At 38.1% G+C, this 24,030-nt stretch overlaps 2 protein-coding genes across 6 annotated transcripts in view; both read right to left on the reverse strand.

Moving 5' to 3' along the window:
* spag9b (sperm associated antigen 9b) overlaps positions 1 to 14,488 on the reverse strand; it is a 33,749-nt gene extending 19,261 nt beyond the window's left edge. For 3 of the 4 annotated variants that reach the window (XM_079475986.1, XM_079475985.1, XM_079475984.1), the window contains exons 1-4: positions 13,846 to 14,396; positions 3,694 to 3,814; positions 2,837 to 2,907; positions 2,532 to 2,623 (exon numbers count right to left, since the gene is read on the reverse strand). In XM_079475986.1, coding sequence (XP_079332112.1) covers positions 2,532 to 2,623; positions 2,837 to 2,907; positions 3,694 to 3,814; positions 13,846 to 14,145 — 584 coding nt within the window. In that variant the 5' untranslated portion in view covers positions 14,146 to 14,396. Of the gene's footprint in view, positions 1 to 2,531; positions 2,624 to 2,836; positions 2,908 to 3,693; positions 3,815 to 13,845 lie in introns of all 4 variants that reach the window. The other variant, XM_079475987.1, reaches the window with a different exon arrangement.
* A 546-nt stretch (positions 14,489 to 15,034) lies between these two features.
* On the reverse strand, positions 15,035 to 23,280 carry daglb (diacylglycerol lipase, beta). 2 transcript variants are annotated; one of them, XM_079476399.1, is made up of 16 exons: positions 23,103 to 23,280; positions 22,787 to 23,008; positions 22,396 to 22,547; positions 22,135 to 22,309; positions 21,761 to 22,025; positions 21,365 to 21,487; positions 20,899 to 21,026; positions 20,157 to 20,283; positions 19,563 to 19,646; positions 19,162 to 19,239; positions 18,909 to 18,989; positions 18,687 to 18,814; positions 18,098 to 18,166; positions 17,828 to 17,900; positions 17,496 to 17,746; positions 15,035 to 15,814 (listed from the first exon to the last, which is right to left on the reverse strand). In XM_079476399.1, exons 2-16 carry the CDS (start codon positions 22,879 to 22,881, stop codon positions 15,619 to 15,621), a joined length of 2,025 nt encoding a protein of 674 aa, XP_079332525.1. In that variant the 5' UTR covers positions 22,882 to 23,008; positions 23,103 to 23,280; the 3' UTR covers positions 15,035 to 15,618. The 2 variants fall into 2 exon arrangements, with proteins under 2 accessions (XP_079332525.1, XP_079332526.1); XM_079476400.1 differs by having other exon boundaries at positions 23,241 to 23,279.
* Positions 23,281 to 24,030: the final 750 nt, after the last annotated feature.

The following is a 24,030-nucleotide window of genomic DNA, read 5'->3' on the forward strand; positions in this document are numbered from 1 at the left end:
TTCCTTTAACACCCAAGACTCAATACTGCAGTCAGAAGGTAAAATCTCATCTGTACTTCTAATCTCAGATCGTTTTGAATACAACTAGAGCTACTACTGCAAACATAGTAACATTATGTTATTTAAGCATATTTTTTGTTTATTTTTAAAAATCCAACATACCTCGAACTCCAATAAATACTACAATGATTTGTTCATAGTTTTCAATGTAACTTTTTTGCATTTCAATTATGACAGGATTCAACTATAGACAAATAAAGGTCTTAAAGGTCCTAAAATTAAAACACTATGCAAAAGGTAAGATTCGACCAAATTGAACACATGATTTTGGCTTTTAATTTTTATAAGATGAATAAATACAAAATCTGAACATATTGCTTTGGAGAGTGAACATATCACGTTCAGAAGAATTTCTTCACGATAGTTTCCTTTGAAACACAATTACCTGAACAAACAATACCCTTGCTGTAAAACCAGTTTAACATCCCTGAAAAACCTAAAACCGTTTCCGTATTTATATAACACTCTTTTATTCTGTATATTAAACATAACACGTGAATGGAATAAGAACCGAACTGAAACCAGAACATTATACTGCACATAAAAAGTGAGAATGTGTTAAAAGGGACAAGACAAGAGAAAAAACATCTAATGTATGAGTCTCTCTGACATGTTAGATCCTGCCGCAACATCCACTGACACAACACAGTACTGCACTTGTTTACTACGCCAGTGAGGTTTCAGTCGATAGAGTTGGCAGACACATGATGCTAAGAGCAGATTGAGATTTGGGTGGGAAAACTGACAAAGTAAAAAAGAGAAATTGACATAAACAGAGAGGAAACTGAGACAAAGCAAACAGAAGTCAATATATAACAGGGTGGAGGCAGTCTGCAAATAAACAAACCGATGACTATAAGACTACAAAGACTTTTAAACCTGGCACAGAGAAAGCAAAAAGAATGTGGCGTATGAAACTAGCTATCCACACACACACACACGCGCACGCTGACATCCTCTCTGCGTACCTGCTGATCCGAGGAAGGGAATGTGTGATGGCGGGCAGGCCGTTGGAGACAGAATAATGTACGAGCAGCAACACAGAGAGAGACACGAGCACAGCAGAGTTGATGACCACGGCTCCCCCCACAAAGCCAAAGACAAACAGCAGCATGAATCCTGGATTCATGGCTGCCGCCACGCGATGTGGTTTCCCGCCGCCCCCCGACACGCAAAAACCGTCCCATCAACACTGGCACGCTGTGAGAATCTTCTTCTGTGTGTGTGGAGCTCTGCAGCCTGTCAAAGTTGTGACATCATCCACTCTGGCAAGTGCGATGACCGGCTTTAAATCAGCTGTCTTTCTTGGTGTGTTGCTTTGCCCGCTCACTGCGATCTGTTCCTCGTCCTGATGCTTAATGAACAGCTTTGTTACTTCTGTGCGATACTGAGCTCTCTCTTCCTCATTAGATCTAAAGGCTACTTCCATTCGGTTTTCCTGCTTTTTATGCACAGGGAGAGGGAGAGGGAGAGAGAGAGAGAGAAAGATAGACAGAGCGAGAGAGAGAGAGAAAGATAGACAGAGCGAGAGAGAGAGAGCGAGAGAGAGAGAGAGAGAGAGAGAGAGAGCTGTGGGAATGGACGCATTTATGCAGATTGTGGAACACAACAAAGGAAACCTAAACTACACACTTGTCTCCTGGGAGCACAAAAGCTCAATCCACCTGCTAAAAGCCATCAGGTATAGGAAACATACTTGAAAGAAAAAAGAATTGCACTTACGCAATATGACAACCACAACTCATCTGCTTTTATGAAGATTAAATATGATTATTATGCTGATAATAAATAATACGTTCAGAGAAAAATATTTGAAATACAGAAAATTGTGAAATGCCAACTTTTTGGACCATAAACCTATCTCTTTTTCTAAATCGTCTGATCTGATAAAACCACATTTTCAACATAATCCCATAATCCTCATAACCATCAGCCATGTCCTTCACAAACAACCCACAACATGGCTCTCTGTCTGATACAAGACGAAATGCGGTCGCTAAAATTCTTGTTGAAATCATTCATCAAAACATGCTTGAAAACCAGCAAGAGATGCGTTTTGTGTTTAGTCTCCAGTTTTACACTGTCACACTGAATCACTGTGATCCTACAATCTTTATGAACACCAGCCAGACGATGCTCTCTCTCATCCCTCCACATCACTTCGCCGAGACACTGTTGACCTACATTACAAGATGCTCACAGCGGCTGTGTGAACATGTGGGTTCATTTTTGGTTATAAGTCTAACAAAATGATGCATGCCAACACAAGGAAAGTTGCAATTGCTCGTGAAACCTCACAAATATTGCAGAAAATATTACAGCGATGAAACATCACAAATATTTATTGACACATACAGAAACTGGTTAAGCAAAAAGTTTCCAACTGTGTGAGTGCATACAATATTGTATTATCCTAAAGGAATCCGAGAGCACAGAAAATTGTAAGAATAAGAATAAGAAAATTATCGCACCTAATTCTGCCCGGAGTTCCAGTGTCTGTGGTCTCCCCTGTTAGCTGCTGGTATTTGGTCCGTTCCAAGTGCTCCATGTAACTGTGGATCATCTGAAAATCAAAATAATGGGAGGATACACAGTCAGTGTGGTATCAAAGCAGCCTGTTTGAACAAACTGTTATAGACATCCACTGTATTGTTTTCATAACAGCTGTAGAAGACAGCTTTACACGTGCAAAACCACCTTTCATACTGGCACGCTCACAATATAAAGAGCATGTCATCTCCAGGGATGTTAAATTCACAGTGGTTCCGATTCTTACCTCTGTGTGTCTTTGATGGAGGGCATTGAACTCTTTCTTTAGCTCAGCTTCACGTTCTTCCAATCTTCCAACTAAAAAAAAGAAGTTGAAAGCATCTTAAAATCTTGCTTCCTTTGCCAAGCTTAGTGACAGTAATAAGTAGGATTTTTGAATATATGTTTAAAACTCTTAACTATAAAATCCCCTGTGCTATTCAGCTAATGACTGACTGTTTTTCCTGTTACGATTTCTCTTAAACTTGTTGTAGTAACACAACAGAGACACAAGGAGTCGGTAGAACAACAGTTATACTACTTCTGAGTGGCTCATGTCATGACCAGCCAAGCACAAAGCCGCAGAAAACTTAGAAACTGCTACTGGGACAGAACACTCACACAAATCTTGCAATGTAATTCTGAAAAACTCATTCCCTAATTTACTCTTTGTACTGTGATGTATATGCAAAACCTGAAGAAGGGTTTCTTTAACAAGTTTACCATGAAACTGTTATTTTTTATTATTATTTTATTATACAGCCACAGAAAAACAATTAAGAGACCAAAAACTATTTTCAGTTTTCTGAATTTACATGTATAGGTATGTTTTATTCTGTGAAGTACGCAATACCCATGCTGTCCAACTAAAGATGATAGAAGTCATTCAGCAAAAAAATCATATATTCTATTAAAGCAACTTTGTCTTAAAACATATTTTTATGCTTTTTACTGAAAATGTATATAAATGATTATATATATTATACACGTACAGGTGTATATATAAAAAAATATATGGTTTTGTTCCATTACCAACAAAACCATCACATAAACATTGTGAATATTCAGCATTTGGCATCTCGTGAGCTGAGCAGTTGAACTTACTCTGGTCTGCGTAGTTCTTGATCTTGATCTCCATCTGTCTGGTCTGAGCCTCCAGTAGCAGCACACGGTTCTGCAGATCTTTCCTCTCCTGCTCTTGAGAGTCCTCATATTCGATATATCTCTAAATAAAAAAGAACATTTCAAAAAATCTTAAACAAAAAATATATTTAAAAAGATACTGTATGCACCCTTTGTTTGTACTTGTGCAGTGCAATGCATGCAACCACTTGCTGATCAAGTCATACTGCAGTAGAAGGAAGACCGAACATAATAGTGACAAAACAGCTACAAAATAGTCCTGTTACTATTATGGATTTAAGCTGAGTAATAAGCAAAAAATTGCTCAAACACTTCGTTTTTAGACTCATTCATAGGGTCAGAAGGTCCAGTTACGTGGGCCTCAGCTTTCTGCACATGCACAACCTCAGTAAATGGCTGAAGGGGGAAAGATGAATATATGTAGAGAAAACTGATTCCTATGGCTAAATAAATACTAAATAAAAGAGAACATAAGGAACACTATATCCAATTTTCAATGCTATTTATTGTACATTACAGCCTCAAGCACAACAGGTCACATTGGATGTGACACTAAGACAAACAACCAAACATGGGGGGAACAAAAGCACGAAAGAAGCACCAAAGACTCAAATGTATTGACACTGCATGTTAAATAAGACACAAAGTAATTAAACACTCCTTAGCAGAGACTTCTAAAATCATTTACATTTACATTTATTCATTTGGCAGACGCTTTTATCCAAAGCGACTTACAAGTAGTTTTTTTTACAGTGACACATTACTGCAGAGCAATCAGGGGTAAGGTGCCTTGCTCAAGGGCACTTCAGTCATGACTTGCTGGCACTGAGATTTGAACCTGCAACCTTCTGATCAAAAGCCCAACGCTCTAACCCCCAGGCCACAACTGACCCAGTTGTCAGTTCAAGAAACAAACAGACTGGGAGCATGTGACTGTGTTCAGTATCTGAAGTATAGAACATTAACAGCTGCCTGATAGTTTAGTCACGTCTGATCCGGGAGTCAGTGACTCAATGCAGGCATTTGCCTGGTTTACTCATTCCTGCTTCACTCACTCATATGCCACAGATGAACGGGCCACTAATGGACTAGATGTGTGTGTGTGTGTGTGTGTGTGTTTTAAGGGGTGGGATGCAGCAGAGCAGCTTTAAGGAGGATTTCCCCCCTTCTAGACTCCAAACACACGGTGTCCTGACCTCTATTCTTAGATGTTACCCAAGTCCTAAAGCTATATGGACAAAGTAGACCAAAACACTAAAAGTTGCAGTTACTGCCATTGTTTTTGGCAGGCCAGGAATATTAAATGTTTAGCATTAAATGTGTCAATATAAAGAATTAATAAATACATTTATAAAGTGCACGTAAACTTACATTTAAAAAGTTAATTTGCAAAAACAGATAGAAAATCATGCTTTTATTGTGTTTTATTGTATTAGTATATTTGTGATTTATTGCTGATTTAAAACAAACCCAACTGCAGTTTGATTGATATCACTTGGAATGCACAATAAAATAACATGATTTCTGACATTTTGTTTGGGTTGGTCGTGTTTGGTAATTAAGCTTCATTTAGTTTTTGAAATTTATGACAAACTTACACCTTGAACTTGCATTAAGTTAAGTTGAATAATATTAATAGGAATAGAAAACATACATATTTCTAAAATAATATTTTGCATTTGTGATTTATTGCATTCATGCCAGCAGTCCACTTGTCTTTTTAGGATAGCAATAATGCACATTTGCATAACAATGCATATATCATAAATATTTCATACATTATCATATTGTTATTATAAGGCTGTCTGAATCACTGAGAAATAGAAATTAGGCAACCAACACTTGACAAAAAAGCAATGAGCCATTAAAGCAGATCACAACAAACACAGTCACACAAACTTAAAAGCTCATAAGCAAAGCAAAATAACTTATTATATACTCCGTGAACTCGTGAACTGACATCAGCCCTGGCTCCTGAGGCTCACAGCCAGAGGAACATCACCAAAGGGTCATCTTGTTAATATCAGTCCTGCAAACGGCTTAAAGCTGTACTGCATCACAACACATGTTTCACACATGCTACACTGACTTGATCATTATCAAACCCCACAGGCTGCCCTCAATACCATCTCACATGAGCTCTACCTGAGGATGTAATGAAGCACATTCATCCTTAAACCTCTCACAGAACAAAGAGAAGTCTGCCGTCTGTTTAGTGCATGTCCTGATAAACTATTTATTTGCTACAGGCTCTGGGACATCAGAGACTCCTGATGCAAGCGGAGAGGTCTTATGATCTTAGAGGCACGGGTCAACACGTAGTCATTGTCATGTCCTCATGCGAACTCTGAGGCCTATAATAAGGATATTCACAACAAGGAAGTAAAATAATAATGTTCCCAGTTTACAGTAATGAGCCCCAAAACGACAAGCTGTGACGTGCATTTTCGAGTACAAGATGATAGTTTGTGACAAATCTCTTTGAATCAGCACCGTCATAGTTGGGATTCAGTGTCTCACATCGATTTGAGTCTTTTGTTAAGTTTAAAGAAACAAACAGGTTTTCTTGCGTTTAGCAAACTTGAATTTGCACGTATTTAATATTTATAATGGAATAAAATTGATATTTTAAAATGCCAATATCAAACGTTTTCATGTCTTTTCTTGTCTTCTTTCTGTTCTTATCACCTTCCTTCTCTGTGTAGTGAAACAGTGATGCAGCTTTATCGGTCAAGTTAGCTAGAACTTAGTGTGTGTGTGTGTGTGTGTGTCATCTGGTCATCAAACAGACACGTATGATAGCATTCGAAGCTGAAAATGGTTTACATTTATTTGTGTAAATCCACGATACCCACAAAACATTGAGCTTTTGAAAAATAAAGAAAGCATTATGTTAACATTTACGGTATTTTCAATGCATCAGACACTATAATCCCTTTAAGTGGTCAGAACGGACTTGCAAAACATATTTTGAATTTAACACCTGGATGTGGATTCGGTCCGCAATTAAATTACCGCACGACCTTGTTGTTTGTCAAAAAACAATAGGTATCATTCATTTAATGATAAATGTATTATTGGTACATTTATCTATTTATTTATTTAAACTTAAGTCAACTTTAAACTTAAACTTTTTCAGCAGTTCAGAAAATACACTGCAAATCGGAAAGTGTGCCTCGCTTATTGATGTACAGTGTAAAATATCAGGTTATGACTACCCAGGGTTATCTCTTAACCTATAAATTGGTCAATTACATACAGTGTGAAACATGAAACAGAAAACCCAGGACTCTGTTTACCTGGGGTTTAGAATAACAATATTAATACCAATAAAGAAATAATATATCAGTTGTAATAGCAATATAATTGTTTGTAGTAAATGATTAGAAATCAAGAAAAAGTTGCAAGAAAAAATAAGTGAACCATTGTCATTTAATGAATGGAAATTAAATGTGATCTGATCGTTACAAAAGTAATGTCAACAAACACAACATTTCTAAGCTGATGAAACTTAAACCGTAATGATCTTTCATGTCTTTACAGAGCACACTCATTAAACATTCATACAATAAGTAAGTGAACCAGTAGACTTTTAGAGGCCATCCACACGAAGACGCGTTTAGTTGTATACGTGAAGATTTTGAATCGAATCTGCGTTTCGTCAACACGGATTCAGTGTTTTGGGAGCCTGAAACCTTTTGTAACGGGGTCCCAAAGTGGATTAATCTGAAAACGGCATCCTTGAGTGTTCGTGTGTACAGCCGATCTGTATATTTGATGTGTATGTGATGAGTATGCGCATGCGCATGCGCATAAAGATTGCGTGCTGGGGCTGTTTATGCGCATGCTCAATCTTTTTCTCTGTTTATAGGTGGTGTTTACATTAGCCCGTTGTCGTACAAAAACTGAGTTTTGAAACAAAAACGAACCCAGTTTGTACTGCCTTTTCCACATGCGTTTTAGAAAACAATCTTCGTTTTACCAAAGATCTTTGTTTTCGGAGGTTGAAAACTCCGGAGAAGTGTAAACACCTGGCGTAACTGTAGCAAGAATTATACGTTTTGAAGGAAAGCACCACAAAATACTGATTTGGCGTGTAAACTACATCGTTTTCAGTCGGTTCCGTGTGTACGCTGGTATTTCTTGAGACAATGCCGTGCAAAGGAAAAAAGATCGTATAGGGAAAGTTTTGGCTTCGTATTTTTTCCCTGGAGAAGCCGAATAAAATGTGAATTTATGTGAATTCATCCTTTAAAACCTGACCGCTATGTTAAAAAGTTCAGCAACAGTCTTGTGAACGTATGCGTTCTCTCTCTCTCTTTGATGCTCATTATATGATCCAGAGGACAGTGCTCATTTGACAGCTCAGCAGAGGAAGAGGGTCTGGCTGCATTCAGACTTAAGGCTCTCCGCTCACACAATATGCCCATTGTGCCCCCACAGATAGAGGCTGCTGTGTACCGCCACTCTATGGATAGAGCTCTCGCCTTCATTTGACTTCCTCGGGGGCTTGGAGCCATTGCTGATAGCTGCCAAGACACAGGCACAAGATACACTCTACTTTCAAGGTTTCACTCAGAGCTTGGACTCTCACTTTTGTGATAGAATTTAAGATGCATGCATTTAGTAGCTCTAAATAGGGTTAGGCTGAGTCATATGAGGAGTCATATGAGGCATGCGTCAATACGTGGAATTTAAAAAGGATCAAATGTGGAATTAAAGGCTTCCTATTTACCCATCAGTATGCTCTATGCAAGCATCCTCTAAACATTCTGTTTCCCCTATGAGGTTTACAATGGCAGTGAATAAACTGCTCAAAACCACTCCCAAATGAGAACTGAAGTCTCGGTCACTGTTGCTCAACAAGCGGTTTTCTCACTAACTCTGACTCGCTGAATGAGTCTGATTTTTGAATTAACATCTGACTCACTCACTGAACTTCCAGTGAGTTACACAGTTTGTACAAACAATGGGTAAATCCTGTATGCCCTGTTTCCTAGCATTAAGCGTATATCAGGATAGGAAACCAGCATTACAAGAATAAGATGTAACTCTGGTTGGGTAGTTAAGGTTTTATGTTTAACCTTAGACTAAAATAGTGCTATATAGTGGTTCTTGGCTCATAATCATAGGGGAACCACTTTGAGTGCTTCATAGAACCATATTTTGGTGCTTCAGTGGTTCTTTGGGAGGTGCTATATTGAAACGCTGAGGAGCCATACAGGGGATCAACAGGTTATTTTTACAGAAACTGTGCTATAAATGCTCCTTGGTAACCCCAAAGAACCATTTAAAACCCCAGATATGGTGCACTAAAAGGGGTTCCCCTATGATTACGAGCAAAGAACCACTTTTAGTGCAAGTACCCTTTGTAATGCAGAGGAAACAAGTTGACAGAGTTTGGCTTTTGTATTCAACTTCCTAGTGACTGAAAGAGCATTTTAAGGTTTCTGAAGTCACTCGGAAGCCTGACTAATGTGTCTAAACTTAAGCCACTATCCTAACTTGAGAACACAACTCAGGAAGCCCTTAATTCCGGTACACTTGAAGCCTCTCCCTTATGTTTCCCTCCACAGTCTAGAAACACTAATGCTGCAATCCTTAGCCACAAAAGTATGCAAATGCAGATGTTTGTATCTGCATTGCAAACGTTGCAACATCCCTAACCTGTGCTTTTGAATTACAGTGGTGTTTATGTAGGTTTACATGTCTGCTTGTCTTAATCTACCACTAGTTTTCACTTAGTCAAGCTGCTACATTCATTTCTACACGACACGGTGTGTAATTGAATATTTAAAGCTCACCTCTGTTTTTCGACACAGACACATAACATGCCATGACACGTCACACTTTTGTTTTTCAAAATCTTGTTCAAAGTTTGCTTGATTACAATAATATGCTAAATATAGTCAACTAATTCAAGATACAAACACATTATCCAGGATGTTACAGAAAACCAGACTTGTATGATTTTAGTAAAACTAAAGTGCTTAAGGTGATAGTTCAACCAAAAAAGAAAGTGTTGTCATCATTTACTCGCCCTCTTTTCATTTTAAAGGTGTAAGACTTGCTGTCTTCCGAATAACACAGAAGAAAATATTTTGAAGAAAGTTGGTAACCGAACAGCATGATGACTGAATTTTCATTTTTGGGTAAACTTGCACTTTAAAAGTGTAATGTTAACACTCTAACGGGTTGAAAGTTTCCCAAAATGTCAACTTAAAAATTTTATTTTTCAGACAGACCTCCTACTCACATGAAGTAACTTGCTAAGCAAGATTCTCCCCAAACAACTGCTCCAACTTGACAGTACATGTGCAGGGAGAAAAAGTGATATAAGCAAGAAAAAGTGATCCCATTAACATGCTGACTATCCAGCATCTAGGTGCACAACGCATTGAATTGTGCTCTGATACCATCTAGAACGCAAGAACCCATCAAAGTCGAGCTTGAATGGTCAGAAGCGTCTACTTATCTACATGCTTCATTTGCTGTGTGTTTTACACTGTCTGTGCACATGTAAAACATGCTCTATATTCACATTGAATACTGTTCAATTTTCTGCATTACAGTAATCCAAACATAATAGCAGCAACATGATGTGCAGCAGAATAGTTTACTGTCATTAAGGGGGCAATCACGAAATAAACCTTGATAGGGTGGTTTTGTATCCCCCTGAACGGGTTTATTTTTAAATAACAGGCTGAATGTATATTATCCCTACCGACTTGCCACAAAATGAAAATTAATTAAAATACATTTTTAAATATTTTATTTAGGGATGCAAGATAAATTAATCGGCCATATCAGTATCAACAGATAATACAATTTAGCCCAATAATAGCCGATAAATTAAAATAATTTCCTCTGGTTAAATTTCTTCAGCTGCACGCCGCTCACGGTTAAAATACAGTGCAGTATCTTTCTGTTGTGATCATTTACTTATTGCTACTAGCAAAACATTGTTGATGTAGGTACAGTATGTAGATACAGTATTTATGAATGTGTAAATTATAGGAACAAAAGCATATTGTTTGAATCAGACTGCTGTCTGAATCCATTCGGTCTTGAGACCCGTTTGACTTTAAGGCTTTTATGAAAGAAAATAAATTCTGGGTTGCTCTTGAAGAATATCTACAAATTGTTTTTAGTATAAAAAATATACCTGAAAGGTTTATTGGTTAAAGAATTGTTAACTAGTGTAAAGTAGGCTTGGTACATGATTTTCAGGTGAAAAAGAGAACTAAGGGTTACCTTGTTTTCTGTGGTGAATGTTTTCAAATAAAAGCAGTTGTTCACTTTTTGCCTTTTGTTTCAGTCTTTGAAATTCGTATATTAATATTTAGATGCTGTATATCGGCCAATATATCAGTTATCGGCTTCCAATATTAAAGAATTCTTGGTTATCTTTATCAGCCAAATTTTACATATCGGTGCATCCCTAATTTTATTAGCTCATTTGTAACAAAGCTCTTTTGCATGGACAAACCCAAACAAGAACAAAAAGTTTGGTTTATTATCATATGCTTTTAAATAGGCAAGTTTTTATTTATTTTATTTGTATGTACTGTTACTTATCTGTGAGGTCAAGAGAGATGACATGAAGTACCCAGATGACCCAGTATTATCGGATTTAGCGGCTGTAATCAAGGAATAAAATACCTTGAAATGAAGCAACAAGTATTTCTGAAAGCCATGTAATAAAGTCAAATTACAGGTTATAAACTTCAGGTCATGGGGCACTTTTAAGGGATGGTCTCACAAAGTAATGATGCATGTTTCAAAGTGAAGAACTAACTTAGCTTTATTCAATTTGCCGCAACAAAGATCAACCATACGGTCTAACTGATTTAACTGATTTCAAAGTAGATGTTCATCTTAAAATGAAAGTAATCAGTATATTACATAGAAATGATGTCTGTCTGCACAACTAGTCATGTTTATGATTCTTTGTCTATGTTTGCTATATGCAACTCTCCCAATGAAAACACAACAGGAGTTCAGGAGTGTGTGATACAACAGATGCCCTGTGGGTAGGTTTGGGTAGCCCCAGGCATAAAAAGCTAAACAAAAGTCTACGGTTTAAAGCAAAACACATGCTCATGTGCCAGGCTCCTCACTTCATTAGCTTTCAACAAAAGGTAACATGACCTGAAAATTAACCCATTTCAGAGGGGAGCGATTTCGTACAGACTTATAACTAAAGAGGACAGGCTGGGAGTGAGAGCAACAGAAGGCAGTGTCTCTCTGGCATAGCTCTATAGAGTAGATCAACTTTGGGTTTCTAAACAAACAGACGTCTGCTGAGTAGGAAGTAAAGACACTGGCATCAAGTATATGCACTTGCCACAATGACCAATGACTGGAGCTTGAAATGTGATTGTATTACTATTTTCACATCTCCATATAGGTATAGAAAGGGGTGAACAAATACAGAGACTTGTTGCATAATGTCATATTTTTTCTTGCTTTGAAAGAAAGAACATATGCCGATGACTTCTAGCTGATGCTGTATGTATACAATTATGAACAAATAACAAATTATGGCAAAGCAACATATGTGACAAACAATGTAATAATATAGCAATTTAGTTACTGCTATAACCAAACATACAAGCCTACAGTGTCCTTGGTAACATTTAAAAAAAATTAGCCCGTAAAGTTACACAAGGAGGTTACAGTAAATTGAATTTGTGTAATATAGCTCAAATAGCCATAACTTATTCTGTGCAGCAAATATACGTAAGGCATTTGAAGGCCCGTCCTTTTATTTAGGACACATTCCTCTTAAAGCAAATATTTTCAAGTAGAGACGGGAAATGTACAACCTTTAAACCCATCCCACAAACAACCGTTTTATATTTTCACAGTCCTGATAAAATGACTGTGTTCAACTCCATATATACCGACAGAACCAGCGTAGTTCACTTGTGTGTGCATTTTACATACGGTAGACGTGTTTGTGTCTAGTCGTGTGTCATACAGTTATCGTGTGACAAAATAAGCTAGAGTCCAGTCGGGCTACATTACATCTACATATCTGACAGCAAAGGCTAAAATACACTACAAGACATTTGCTCAGATTTTTCTCAGATTTTCAGTCTGGACTTGTAAAAAGTCTGCACCAGATTTGATCAGTTAGTTTGTTTCTATCCGAAACCTTCAAAAAGTCTGCAAGTGCATTAAAAGATTCTGTTCAGATTGTAGTGTATTCCAGCCATTACTTGTTTTTTTTTTATTCCAGCAACTTTATGTGCAAATAAACAACTGCAATCATGACCGGTGACAGTTTCCTTTGTAAATATGATGACTTGACACATACAAACAGAAATGACATTGTCATCTCACCTCTGGAAACGTTATGTACGAGTGTGTCCAAACAGTTAATGGGGTCATTTTCCTCTGAATGTACACACACCCTCTCTCTTTCTCTCAACAAGTAGTGGTCTGGCTTTTGTTGAAACAGGTAACTTTAGCACCTATTGTACTATTGCTCTTGTGTGACATATCGCTTATTGCTCCCCGAACTCTTTGCAAGTCGCATTGGATAAAAGCGTCTGCTAAATGACTAAATGTTAATGATTATGTAGGGTTGCCATGTTTCTCTCCAGGCCAGGGTTGCCACTGAAAGTCACAAAGTACCCCAAATCTGCTCTTATAAAGCAATTGCACGGGGGAAATGATCGTGTAAAGGTATCTTTATAAACTTCAGAAAAATGTGGTTCAGTACAGTTGTAAAAGAGTATATTGCAGGAACATAGCTGCCCTGTGGTTGATTCAGAATCCAGCACCACACAATAATAAGAATGACTGTAATGTTTAAATGATAAAACAGAGGGCCTTAGGCAGGGTTGGAGGAAATATGTTTATGACTTTGCATTGAGTCATACTAACAAAGCAAGGCAATACACCATTATGTTTAGTGTATTCAACAGATGACTTCCTAAACTTGTGTGGAACTCATCTGTATTCTACGTGTACAATATGCTTTCGTGTTCAGTGTCTGACTTTTACTACCCCTGCTTTAGCATCTACATACAAGTGACTTTATCAACTTTTAAACCTGTGGAAACTAGTAAAGTGGCCTAGTGTATCACATGTTTACGTCTGTACCTCTTCAGCGCTCTTCCTCAGCGCTTTCTCCCGTTCATACTGCGTGACAAGCTGCTCGTTATCCTCCTTCAGCAGCTCCAGCTCCACCTCGTGCTCCTGGTTGTCCGCAAATACCGAGTCCAAGTTCTCCAGAACCGCCACGACCAGCGGCATGAGCTCCTTGACCACGTCCTCGTCGTACTTGCCTATCATTCGCTCGAACTCGCGGTAAATTGAACTCGCCAGCCCGGACACCCTCTCGGACATCATGGAGGAAGTTCCCGGGTCCTCTTGGTATAGGACACCGTCCTCGAACTCCATGTTTACTGTTTCTCTTCCCCTCTCGAGCTCTACGAAAAGTCTGACTTTCAGAAGCTCACGCTAGCGGCCGGCTCGAGCGCTAGCTGCCCGCGGTCAGACTGCCGAGATAAATATACTTCGCGACGTCTGGCGTACGACTACATTTACGAGTAACTTTTTTGAGAAGGACTTGAGGATAAAGTGAAAACAAATCCGCTAAACTACCGAGTTAATCCGTCCGAGTCTTCGGAGGCAGTTATTTGACAGGGGTCATCTGTACTAAACGGGAATTGTTGTTAAATACAGTCCCTACAGGAGAAGTGTAGTGGAGCTGATCGTCACGTGATGACGTCACGCTGTATACGCGGGGTGGGCGGGGAAAGTATTCCCGCATGTAATTGAAGTCGCCCACCTGAGCGATTGTTGTGAGGGTCTTGTTCTGGCAGCGGGTCGCACTTTCTGTACATGGTATACAAGTGCCACAATGAAAATAGTTACGCGAGAAGGAATCAACAGGTGATCATTGTTTATACAAACAAAATTATTAAATGTGGCATCTCTTGATTTTCACGAAGACAACATAAGACTACCCTTCACTTGACTGAAATGTTTCTCATGATCTTCAAAGACATTTGATCTGATTGAATAAAAACAAATCTAGCAAAAGTTTGTAACATCATTTTAACTCATTCGTAGAAAAAGTCGAAATTCTCTTTCTGGGAATAACAGATCATAAGAAAGTTTGGATGGACCAAAAACACAAAAAAGGATTTTATGAATTAATTAGAAAAGATTTTAAAACACATTTTAGTAGTGGTCTCTTTTAGATGTTTGGACCCCGCTGCATATTATAAATTATTTTAGAATGAACGTTTAATGCTTTAAAAAGAATTCATGCACTAAACATAACGTCATTGTCTCACTTCTTATATTTATTAGCATATTTATTTTTCATAATGTGACTTAACTGAAATGTGTACAAAGTAATGACGTAAATGAAAACCCACACCTGAAGTACTAGAAATGTTTTCATGCATGTGGTCTCATGCATCAAAATCCCAAATCATGGATGTAGTTCAATGATCTACAATCCTTCCTTATTTCACTTTTCATTTTGTATAACCCAACTCGGATATGGCGAAGATACATCACAAAAATTGCACACAACCATTACATATACATTGCTGCATATTTTTTCTCTCTCAAGTCCAAACTGCCCTTCTTGAACAATAAAAAACTGTTCTTATAGTTGAGCAAGGCAGCGTTTCATATGCACACATACAGGTTTGTTCCGACGGGGGGAAGAACAATTCATGATGCCATTTAAAAGCAGAAAAGCACATTATGAAGGAATAATAATAAAATAAATACACAAGAGCTAACCTGCTCTAAATAAAATGACTGAGGGAGCAGTCCAACACGGTCATGCTCCCGACAGTTTGTTTGTGCATGTAGCAAAGTCAGTTTAAAGATCAGACTCCAGGCATTAAGAGCTCAAATGACATTCAGGTGGCTGTTGCTCATGGAAGAGGGGCAGAGAGCAAACGGGCGGTCACGGGTAATACTGTGCAGGGCCCGGAGAACCACATCGGGCATGTGATCGGCGATCATCCTTGGGCTGATCAGAACATTTCGGAATGCAGTCTCGCTGGACCACTCAGCACGGTACCTCACATGAGAAAAACAGTGTCTGTGAACAGAGTCAGAAATGCTGTTAGTAACGCAGATGATTTTGCAAGTGAGCACTACTTTACTACATTTTCTCTGCTACATTTGACCATTGAACATTTGAACCCAACCTTCCCAGAAACGCTAGACACAGTTGCTCCTCTGCAATTAAAGAAGATAAAAAATGACAGCCCGACACCGTGGTATAATGAACACACTCAGGCTCTAAAGAAAGTGGCACGAAAAATGGAGCGCAACTTTAAGAAAACTAAATTAGGGGTTTTTCGTACAGCATGGAAGGATAGTATTTCATAAATACAGGAAAGTCCTAAAACGTCTAGATCCGTCTACTTTACATCACTAATAGAAGAAAACCAGCACAACCTTCGGTTTTTATCTGACACAGTGGCTAAATTAACCAAAAATAAATCGATAGTGACTTCTGATTCTGTATGTCAGTCTTAGGGTCTATGCTCTTCGCATTACATTTGCTACCTCTAGGAGATATAATAAAGCGACACAGAGTTAGCACAGAGTCAGTTAGTAATACCTAGAATTTCAAAATCAAGTGCAGGCGGCAGATCCTTTTCCTATCTAGCACCTACACTTTGGAATAGTCTTGGAATAGGCAGACACACTCTGTCAGTTGAAACCTAGACTAAAGACGCATCTTTTTAATCTTCCATACACTACACCATCAAAATATAACTATTCCGAAGGCTTAGGCTGCACTAGTTAGATCAACCGGAACCAGGTACACTTCCGATAACAACTGATGTATTTGTTACATCAAAGAGTGCAGAACAGTACTCTACTCTCAGCCAGTCTTGTCTCATTGTTCCAAGGTTACTAGAGCGGGCAGGACGCAGTCCAAGGTTACCAGAGCGGGCAGGAAACGGTCCATGCCCAGACCTGACAAAAGCTGTGATGATAGAGCTGGACAAAGGAGGACGCGGCGACTTGACACGTCTTCACTACAAAATTTCAGCCGCTATTAGATAATTATTGATAATCTTAAATCTTTTTATTTAGCCTTGTTATGCAAGCACTGTCGAGCTTGTGCAGAGGCTACAGCTTTTGCTAGAAGGGAACTGGAATCCCCTGGTTAGGCCTGGTTTCCCTCTGAGGTTTTGTCCTCTAATGGAGTTTTGGGTTCCTTGCCACCGTTTGCATACTGTTTTGCACTGTTTGCCTGGCCGGGGGGGCTTCGAGAATTTTAAAGTTTTATTTAATTAGCACTGCATATAGGAAATTTAATTAGCCTGTTTAATATTTGACCTGTGTTTCTCTCTCCTTACCTTGGGTGTGTGGTTCTAGGTGATGGCCCCTGTTCGTGTGTGTGTGTCTGTGTGTGTCTGTGTATCTTGGTGTGTGCTTTGTAGAGTTTTTTTGTGTGTCTGAATCTGTGTGTCTGTCTTCTGTGTTTTCACCTTTTAATTTTGACTTGTATAACCTTATGTTTTGCTTATAGTCAATATGTTTATTGTACAGCCGCTTTGTAACAATGAAAATTGTAAAAAGCGCAATATAAATAAAGTTGACTTGACATTTATTTTAGCAAACAAAATCTGGTTTAATTTTTTCATCATTAAAAAAATCATTGTTAATAAACTGGGAATAAAGTCTTGCGACTAGTTAATTTAATATTCTTGTAAGAAAAGTTTATAATTTTACATTATATATTTTTGCTTTGGTCATATTACCTGCGTGTGGGACCGTCCTCTGTGATGTGCATAATACGTCCAGGCAGGCAGAGCGGTAAGTGCGTAGGGTGGGTGGGCGAGTCATCCGATGACAGACTCTGATAGGTGGATGAGCGCTGCACTAACATACTCTCCTCTCCTAGCAACGGTTGATTTAGCGCCTCCTCCCTACGGTTCTCCATCTCTGTGGGGAAATCATCAGGGGTTCCTCCAAACACCTCGTACCGGCAGCCATGCAATAATATCTTATACTGAGAGACAGAAAAGAAAACAAATTACTGATAATAGTCCTGATATTTTCAAAGTAAATGGAAGCCATTGCTTCATCTTACTTTTGGTTTACTGCAATTAGACACCATTTTTAATAGTCTTCTTTTTAAATCTTCCATGTTTGGAATACTCAGTCTAAAGGGGAAAAACAGGTTGTTAGTTTGAGAAGGTGATACTAAAACAAATAGAAGTCAGAAAGTTTGCATTACTACTCAAAGGGGGAAAAAAAGAAAAGAAAGCGGCTTTCTAAATATAGCCAAGCAATGACATATACAAATAGAACTAGATAGTTGTCTGTCTGAAAAAAGACTAACGATTTAACTAAATCTCACCTTGGAACAAGGTCTTTTCCCAACACCACCGAGATGATAAACTGCTTTGAATAATCGGCAAGTGCTTTACTAAAGGGAGACATGAAAAGTATAATGCTATTACCAAAAACTACACCAGAAATCAAAATTCAAAAGGTTTTTAAAGGTTTAGATTTTCTTTACGGTTCCAAAAACTGTATACCACCATAGGTAACTGGTTTGATTCGCAGGGAACCTTAAAAGTAACTTTATAAGAATCCAGCTTCCAAAAATGCATAGATAAAACCATGCATAGATAAATTTACAGATGGTAGTGTCCTTTAAATACATTCTACCTTCAAAAAATTATTGTTCCTCTTTTCTTTATTTTCTACTTCTGCTCTATGTGTAGTACTCAAGCTTTTGTTATTACCTTATTGTGAAAATTGTTAGCTCATATGATACCTTGCAATGTTTGTCATTTGTAAGTCACACCTGAAGAATGACTAAATATAAATCACCATTTAGGAACATCATAGTATTAATGACCAAACACAGTTTAATACATTGATTTTAGTAAATGCAAGATCTATATGTAAATAAGCTACTTAGGTGATGAGCTTTTTAATACCTCATAAGTCCCCCTGGTGGGGAGAAAGCATAGCACTCTAAGGTGGGATGCATACTGCGTAGAAGAACAGCCAGCAAAGAAGCTGTTCCTGCTCCAAGACTGTGTCCTGTAATGACCAGCTTATACTCCTGCAAATACACACATGCATACACACACATGTAACTCTTAAAGAAAATCCACCGAGAATGATACTGAACGTTGACCAGTGGTCTGTAAACTCACAGGTGCAATGTTGAACGCCTGGCTCAAAATACCATCATTGACTAGTTTCTTGTAGATGTAGTTTGCAGCTTGAGACATGCCCTGTAATAAAGAAAAAAACTATTAATTTAAACCAAACCAATCTGCACACACTGAGAGATTTGTGTGTGTCATTCATCACAGGAAAAGGAAAAGGAAATTTGTCTTTGTGTTTTCAGTTTACCAAAAATGATTCTTTGAATAATTCCACACTTTCGATTTAGTTTTTTTTTACCTTATGAGCATAGCAGGTTCCCGACACACCTTCAACAGCGAGATTTTCACATTCAGCAGAGAGGTCTGTCAACACATCCTAAAAATACATGCATGCAAAGCAGTCACAATCAAATAAAATATGCTGTATTACTAAATATCTAGACCGACCTTTTCAATCCAAGGTGAGCTCATTTCCTGAAATGGTTGATTTACAATAACTTTAACAACCCCATGAGCCAAAAAAAACCTTTACAAAATCGAATGTATAGTACAATGCAATGTAAGTCCCGTCTGCCAAATGCATACACGTAAAACAATTTGTTTAGGGAAATAACATCCATGACCATCTTGCACAAAAACCCTTAGGTCAATAAGAGTTTGTTTACCTCTTGATTTTCTGAGCATCTAAATATAACTCACCTTTAGTGAAAGAGTTCCCCTGACAGCAACCAGGACCGCTTCTCTTTTATGATCTAATGCCACAAAAAATGGGATTTCATATATCTGCGGGATAAAAGCAGAAATTCGGAATCAATATTAACACGTTCCCACTGAAATGATTCTGGTTCCTACCTCACATTTCCACTGATTTACTAACACCGGATGATGACAAATTACTACTTATCAGTTCAATCTTTATGACAACACTATGTGTTAGGTATTTAAATATATGCCTAGAATAACGAATGTGAAAAGCTGTACAGCAGTACAAACAATTCATTGTAAAATTATAATAAAATTAAGATTTTTAATCTGATGACAATCACAAGCGTCAATGCATAGAACCAACAAAGAAAATAAATAGCATTCAATTTCGCAAATATTTGTAAACAATATAGACATCGCAAACAAGCTTTGAGAGTTTGAGTGGAACCCTTATTTATGCCCCGAAAATATTTTTTCTGCTGTCAAGAATTGATAGGAAGCCCATTACCAGTACCACACAGTTGAAAAAGAGCTAAAAGAGATCATCCAACGTGTACTTATAGCAAAGGTAGAATCATGAAACATCACCTGGTTATGAAAGCTGATGTGGATGAAATCTCTATACTGCAGTCCTGTGCTTTGCAAGATAGAAGTAAAATGACAGCCAACGCTGTCTCCTCCCACTAGGTCATACTCCGCATGGCGATTTTGACAACTGAAATGTTTTATTACATATTAAATTATTAAATATGAATTTTAGATACATAAAATTGATCTTTAAAATAGTATGCAATGTTCAAAATTACGTTATTATTTCTATTGCACTGGAGGCACTAAATGGAATTAAAATTACTTGTCCAAAACCTTAGTTTTTAAATTACAGATGTTTTTAACTTTTTTTTACAATTTCAAAAATAACAAAATGTTGGAAATGTTTCAAGTGATATGACTAAAGCCAGACTCATGATAAAAATATATTTCAGTTCCTAGTTGTTGCTCTTAGTCTTAAACTAATACAGATAAAAATATTCCAACATTCAATAATTGCTCCACTTTACCTTTACTATTGTTGCTTTCGTTCTGAAAACTTGTATCTCCATATTTCGTGATTTTTGCCATAAATCATTATTATTGGTCACACTTGATGTTTGTCACTAGGTTTTACAAATATTTAACCAATAAGAAGTATTAAAAAGGGCTTGTCAGCTCTGACAACACAGTATATAATCATTTAAAAAGTACAGTGTTTTTTCCATTTCCTGAAGAACAGCGAATTTGGACATACAAGGTTTCACAAGGACAGCGACGATACGACAAATTTTATACCCACCAGTCTCCACTGAGTTTGCAGAGTCCGGTGAGGGGGTTTGAGTAGATGTACAATGGCCAGCCATAAGCCGCAACAGCAAACTGCAAAAAGTGGGCGGCTTTCTCCAGCTCGACCTCCAGATCTTCTCTCTAGGCACAGACACAAAAAAAACAACCGTATATTTTACTGTGTGCAAAACTGTAAGTTATCTTACTGTTTATCTGCCAACAATTGCAAAATAATCTCCATCCCATATCCACTGCTATCAAGTCAAGTCAGCTTTATTTATATAGCGCTTTTTACTATTTTCATTGTTACAAAGCAGCTGTGCAAGAAAACATTTCCTAGAAGCAAAACATATAAGGTTGTGGAATTCAAAACACAGGTCAAATATCAGACAGACTATAAATTCCTATATGCAGTGTTAATTAAATAAAACTATAAAATTCTAGATCAGAGCCAGGACACATTTAAAATGCAGACTTACAATGGGGGAAGAGGGGCTGTGGGTCAGAACCTCATCAGGATCTCGACAGTGTTCCATTTTATCTTGTTCTTGATGTAGAAGCGCCAGACCAGCAGCAATGTCACTGGGTACCAGGTCTGTATCCTAGACACAAGACGGTGCTAAGTTCTAAAGTTATATAAAACTTTCTTTATATTACCTTCTGCGTGAAGATAAGATCATTATTGGTATGTCACTTGATGTTGTATGGGAGAGCTGACTAGTATTGTGGAAGACTCCATTACATTATGCACCTAAAAAGGGGCAAGCATACAGCATTTCCTCATAGACATCAATTTCCAACTTCCATTTAGGGTGAAATACTGCCAGAATTTCCTTTTGAAGACAAGTGTATTTTATGGCATTGTCAACACTTACCAAAAAGAAGCCGCTGACCAGCTGGGAGATGCTAGAGAATGCAGCTCGGTGGTTGTCATCCTGAGGCAGGCAACAGCAGAGCAACCGTAGCCTACTCTCCCACACCCGTGCGGCCAAAGTGCGTGCGCGGTAAAATAGCTGAGAGGATTCACTGCTCTCCAGGTTTCTCAGGCCTGAATGATGGTCCAAAGCAGCCTGCTTGTGGCTGCCTATAGGGTCGAACACCATGACCACACCAACCACCATGAAGAGAAGGATGACTAAACTGAGGAAAATAACAACAGACCACAGTGACATCATTAGATGACCCCACATGGCAACATTCGCCAAAATATTTTCATATACTGTATGCTGATGATGGATGTTTTAGTTACCTTGAAATCACAGCAGCAATTACAGCTCCGATCTCAGCTGGCCGACATCCTGTGCTACTGTCAGATACCCATGCGGCCCCCAGACAGGCCCATATAAACTCAGGGATGTAAAGGACAGCACGGAGATACACCAGGGCTGGCATAGAGCGTCGAGGCCCTGGATTCATTATGGTTCCTACCACAAACGACAGCAGAATTCCATTGATTGACAAATATAAAGAAATCACAACTTCTTTTTGTCTAGTCTAATCTAGAAAATACCTTGTGCACTTGTGTAAACAATGGCACATAGTGTGAAGATGATGATAGCCAGCAGAACAAGAAGAACCACAAGGTAATTATGCAAAACCTCTCCACCCTGACAGTCAAAGCGTCCTTTATGGTTGGTGTATAGAACTAAGGTCCCGATCCACCTAGGAAACAAAATATTAGAATTAGATTTGCACCATATAACATTTTGCTTCAAGAACAACAAATGCTCAATTTACTCTCCCTCCTGCCACCCTACATTTATATTTTGAGTGTGATTATGGCACATGTATGCATAAATCCATATTTGTATAAAGGTGTGTTTACCAAAAATGTCTCTGTGAATTGTGCTTGGATAAACAACAGATGTCATGCGAACGACAGTAGCTAGTTGGCGTCTTACCATAGAGCTCTGATAAATAACTCGATGGCACCAGGAAACACAAGATCGTCGCTGGCGATCCGCCATCGTCGTCCTAACACCACCATAGCAGGCATCCTGACAACACTCTAATGAAATCTGGATTGCGAAATCCTGCCACCGCCCAAACCACGAGATTTTTATGTCCTGATATTAAACAGCTTCTCTTTGCGTCTGCCTGCTAGCTAATCTGAAAGCGAAAGCCTGTCATATTGAGATAGATCAGAGGAGCCGAATCAAATGACAGGTGAACACAAAACAGCCCGTTTCAACCTAAACGAAATCTAGATTTTCTTACACAGTCATGAACGACAGTAAACATTACGACAACCTTTAACTTTCCCAGTTTGTTATCGCACTAGGGATATTGATATTGGGACATGAAGGTATTTCAAAGACGATTACAAATATCTGACAAGAAAGACAGCAGCGCTACCCTTTGTTGTTTTCCTGTTTCTGTGCAACATTTAAACGTGTCCGTAGGATACTAAAATCCTACAACAGATGTTCCGAGAGGACACCAACAACGCAACGCTATGCAAAGAGATTTTTTATGTAGAAGGATTTTTTTAATCGACCCAAAAAAGGAAATATGGTTTCCGTGTTGTAATTATCAAGCCGTGGCAGTACAGTACAGTACAGTTCAAGCGCATGTGGTCTCGTTGCTTAGACATCAATGGAAAACGAAACATTTTCTCGCTAGTTCCACTTTGTACAAATGATCAAATTAGAATGATTGAAATAAAATGTCTAATTTATCTATTATCTGTATAATTGTTTAATTAAAATTAATTATCATCTTAAAAAATATAATGGGAACATTTCCTAAATGGACTCAATCAATTTAGCACCAAACTAAATAAACAGGAGATATATTCAAGTGTATACAAAATTATGGACTTTAATATGCAATATTAACATTTACAAAACAAGCATTTTCCCGTAAAAAACAAATATTTGAGTGTGTGGCATCATGCTTAAGTTCCAAAAAGCAAAAACCTTTGACTATAAAATAGTACAAAATAATAAAGTGGTAATTATCGGAATAAGAATAAAGTTGTGTATTTAAAGACGAAGCATGCTTAGTCAATGGCCACTCCCACAAAACAAACATGATCATCACACATCACGTTGATATTAATGAGCAATAGGCCAAGACAATCTGCTATAAAAACGTGATTTCCTGTATCATTTCTGCCATTTTTATCCTGTCATTATACACCAAT

This window comes from Barbatula barbatula (genome assembly GCF_947034865.1).
Source record: "Barbatula barbatula genome assembly, chromosome: 16".
Taxonomy (NCBI): Eukaryota; Metazoa; Chordata; class Actinopteri; order Cypriniformes; family Nemacheilidae; genus Barbatula; species Barbatula barbatula.